This window comes from Hordeum vulgare, chromosome 2H (assembly GCF_904849725.1).
Source record: "Hordeum vulgare subsp. vulgare chromosome 2H, MorexV3_pseudomolecules_assembly, whole genome shotgun sequence".
NCBI lineage: Eukaryota > Viridiplantae > Streptophyta > Magnoliopsida > Poales > Poaceae > Hordeum > Hordeum vulgare.
This window is the reverse complement of record NC_058519.1, coordinates 658990443-658994501: the sequence shown is the minus strand read 5'-3', so window position 1 is coordinate 658994501 and position 4059 is coordinate 658990443. Positions and strand designations below refer to the sequence as shown.

General features: G+C 53.6%; 1 protein-coding gene across 1 annotated transcript; it reads left to right on the top strand.

Moving 5' to 3' along the window:
* The first annotated feature begins 1424 nt into the window (after positions 1–1424).
* LOC123428524 lies at positions 1425–3479 on the top strand. The gene is made up of 3 exons (XM_045112749.1): positions 1425–2540; positions 2675–2860; positions 2945–3479. The coding sequence occupies exons 1-3, from the start codon at positions 2019–2021 to the stop codon at positions 3245–3247; spliced, it is 1011 nt and encodes a 336-aa protein (XP_044968684.1). The 5' UTR covers positions 1425–2018; the 3' UTR covers positions 3248–3479.
* Positions 3480–4059: the final 580 nt, after the last annotated feature.

Sequence of the window (4059 nt, the reverse complement as noted above, 5' to 3'; positions counted from 1 at the left end):
GATGAATAAAGAGCTATAGATGAGGATGGTATCCCCCAGATTTATGCAAAGTGCAAACAATGCGGTAAGAAGATGTTCGTCAAGCAAAATGCGAAAACCGACCACCTGCGTAGGCACGTAACGGCACACGAGAGGGCGAATGCGGACGCGGCAACGCGGCGGCTCTAGGTGCAGGTGCAGGCAATGCAAGGCAAGGTTGAAGGATTTCTATAAAATCCAAAGCATGTCATGTAATGTAGTATTTTTTTATTTTTTTTCCCTTTCTCTATCTTTTCTTCTTTTTCTATTTCTACTTTTCTAAAAAATGACTTGTACTCTTTTACTTTTTTGGGATGGAAGGTTTTAATGAGGTAGGCGCTAATAAAACTCTAGAATTATTCCATATAAGACTGTGTCAAAAGGTATATACATTTTTAATTTTTTTCAAATCTGTAAAAAAAACGTGTCGCGGGCCGCCATGCCTTAGCGTGCCGCGGGCCGGCCCGAATATACCACGTGCCGTGCTTGGGCCCGGGAGGCCGGCACGCGGGCCGGCATGACACGACTCGTATATTAATCGGGCCCAGACAGGCCGTGCCGTGCCTGGCCGGGCCAGCCCGTTTGGCCAGGTTTGTGTAGGTATGACTGTATATGCAGGAGGCCTTGCAATGGTTGGTTGTGGAGCTGGAGATTCCATCCTTGTTGGTGGCTTCTTGTTTCTTTCTGCTACACGGAGTTTTGGAATGCTTTTCCGGTAGGCGTTGCCGTTTCTTTTTCATCCATCCGTTCATGTGGATTGCTCACCAACCAGCTACCTAGGTAATTCTGTACTAGTACTAGTATTATCAAAGCTCATACCACATATGTTCCATGTGGTGGTTGGTGCTGGGTGGATCAAATATACGCTGACCGGCCATGCTCCTGCTCCCAACTCCAAAACCGATTCCGTCGGTCCATTTCTCTTCCGCTCTGTTCTGTTCTGCTATGTGATCTGAGCCCTCAAATCATGGCATCGCTGTTGGTTAACCGTGCGCGTCGAACGATTATCTAGTGTGAAAAATATTTTTATATTATATTTTTATATTATGAAAAGGATGTATACCTGGACATATATCGGGTGGGGCCTGGCTTCGAGCCGGATCAAAAAATGTCTGGTGCTGAAAATTCAAGCCCAAGCCTGGTCCGACCATCGTGCGTAATAAATCAAGCCAAGACTGGCCCAAGCCCGAAATTATCCGATGCAGCCCGGTTCGGCTACGGTCAAAATTTGGCTTTACGTAAACCCGAGGCTCACCCGACCCGATGATCGGGCTCGATTTCCAAGCCCAAGCCCGGCCTGATGACATGATCAGGCCCGGCCCGGCCCGGGATTTTCGGGCCGGGTCGGGCCAGGTCATCCATGACCAGGTATAGACGGAGGGAGTACCACTTCTCATGTCAACTTGAGATTCAGGCCAGAGCCAAAAGAGGCTGTGAACAGTGGAGCGAGTGAGGGAGCTGCATCAGAGCATCAGCACCACCGGCATCTGCATGGAAGGAGACAGGCAGCCGCTGTCTATGGGCGCGTGAGCTGAGCTGGTGCGCACGCAATTGGGCGTCGGTGTCCGTCCACCTCCAATGCCAGCCCCGCACCCCCTGTCCCGTCTTCCTCCTCCCGCCGCAACCGCAACCGACGAATCCTCTCCCATCCCACATGGCCTCCCCCAATCTCTTTCCCTCTCACATGCACCTACCATAACTAATTAGCACCACTAATTAACCTCCCTCTCGGCCCTCGCCATCTCACTAATCATAGATTAAGTGAGTGAAAGTGAAGCCTCAACGCACCACGAGACGAGCCTCCCGGTAATAAGTCCACTGCACCGACGGTTTCATCCAATCCAACTACCGCGCACCCAGCCTCCTTTTCTTTAGTGAGCTGCCGTGCTACTTCACCACCCACACCTCCTCCCTCCTCCACTCTGCCCCGCTCCGCTCGCCCAAGCAAGCAGATCCAAGCAGAGTGAGCAGGTCGCCGGAGCCAAGAAAAGGCGGCCAGGATGCACGCCAAGACGGACTCGGAGGTGACCAGCCTGGCGCCCTCCTCGCCGGCGCGCTCCCCGCCGCGGGCGGCCGCCAACAACAACGCCGGCTCCGGCGGGGGCGTCATGCGCGGCGCGGTGTACTACGTGCAGAGCCCGTCGCGGGACTCGCACGACGGGGAGACCACCACCAAGGGGGCCACCTCGGTGCACTCCACCCCCGCGCTCAGCCCCATGGCGTCCCCCCGCCACTCCCACTCCTCCGTCGGCCGCGACTCCTCCTCCAGCCGCTTCTCCCGCGGCCACCACCACAAGGACAAGTCCGCCGGCCGCAAGGGCGCGCCGGCCGGGAAGGGGTGGCAGGAGATCGGGGTCATCGAGGAGGAGGGGTTGCTCGACGAGGAGGACCAGCGCCGCCCCATGCCCAAGCGCTGCAAGTACTGCCTCATCTTCGTCGGCGGCTTCGCCGTCCTCTTCACCTTCTTCGCCCTCGTGCTCTGGGGCGCCAGCCGCTCCCAGAAGCCGCAGATCGCCATGAAGGTACCTTCCTCACTTCTTGCTTGCTTGCTCGCTCGATCTGTTCATGGACATGAGTTCTTGCTCTTGGTTGATGCGTTTGGATCTGGAGCTGACGGTTGATTCTGGTGGAATGAAACAAAACGAAACAAAAACAGAGCATCACGTTCGAGAACTTCATCATCCAGGCGGGCACGGACGCGTCGCTGGTGCCGACGGACATGGCCACCACCAACGCCACCGTCAAGTTCACCTACAAGAACACCGGCACCTTCTTCGGCATCCACGTCACCGCCGACCCATTCACGCTCTCCTACTCCCAGCTCAACCTCGCCGCCGGAGACGTAAGCATTCCTTCCCCTCCCATCTGGATCTGCTTCTCCAGATCCAAGAAGAACCTGACCAACCAAAGATGTGTACGTGTGCAGCTGAAGAAGTTCTACCAGGGGCGGAGCGGGCGGCGGACGGCGAGCGTGAACGTGAAGGGGAACAAGGTGCCGCTGTACGGCAGCGGGCCGACGCTGATGGCGCAGCCGGCGGGGGGCAAGGGCGGCGCCGGCAAGGTGATCCCGGTGCCGATGGTGCTGCGGACGACGGTGCGGTCGCAGGCCTACGTGCTGGGCGCGTTGGTGAAGCCCAGGTTCACCAAGGAGGTGGAGTGCAAGGTGGTGATGAACCCCGCCAAGCTCAACAAGCCCGTCTCACTCGAGAAGGCATGCAAATACTCATGATCCAGACGTTCGTTCGTTGGTTGATGATTGATCGGTTGATTGAGTAATCGAATCAGTTGGTTGATCAGTTGAGTAAATTATTTTCTTCTTCTTCTTTTGCTCCTGTGCATTTTTCTCACGTATGGCTTCTTTTTGTGTACCTATATATGTGACCACTATAAATTATTAAGTTTTGTAATCGCCGTGGTGGCTGTGACAGTGATGGACCAACGACAGTGGAGTGATTCTTTTACGGCGTTGCATTTGATCCTTACTTACTTATTTGTTCATGTAATTATATGTGGTTTGCCAATGCAAAGCAAACCAATGGTCACAACTATTTGTTGCGAGTTTTTCCTCCTTTTCTATCCAACATGTTGTTATTCCATTTGCAGTCATCAAGAGAGAAAAAACATGTTGCTACGTTTATTAACCAGAAATGCTAGTAATAACTCTTCAAGCTTGATGGACTCTGCACCGGGGGAATGCAGCTCTTGACGATACCATTTCTGTTAAGCAAGCTTTCAGTCATGCGGACCTGCTCAACCTTCGTCGCCCCTAGGACTTGTTTGTTTGAGCTACTGTTTTGGTCCAACCTTGATCAAGGATGGCCCTGTCGTCGATTATGTTCATCGTCATCCTTCATGAGCAGCCGTTGTTCGTCTTCAGTCTTCAGACTAAACACTGTAGGCATGATGGAGAAATGCTTCCTGAAGTCCAGAGATAAAGACATAGCCTCCAACTTCGAAGTAAAGATCATCTGAAAGAAATGGGTTGGTCCTGCCACCTCATGAAAGTGTCCGTAGTTCCACCGTTTAGGATGATCATGCACC

Coding starts and splice junctions, on each gene's coding strand:
- LOC123428524 (XM_045112749.1), top strand. CDS start 2,019: ATGCACGCCAAGACGGACTCGGAGGTGACCAGCCTGGCGCCCTCCTCG. Junction 2,541..2,674: donor AGCCGCAGATCGCCATGAAG/GTACCTTCCTCA, acceptor AAACAAAAACAG/AGCATCACGTTCGAGAACTT. Junction 2,861..2,944: donor TCAACCTCGCCGCCGGAGAC/GTAAGCATTCCT, acceptor GTACGTGTGCAG/CTGAAGAAGTTCTACCAGGG.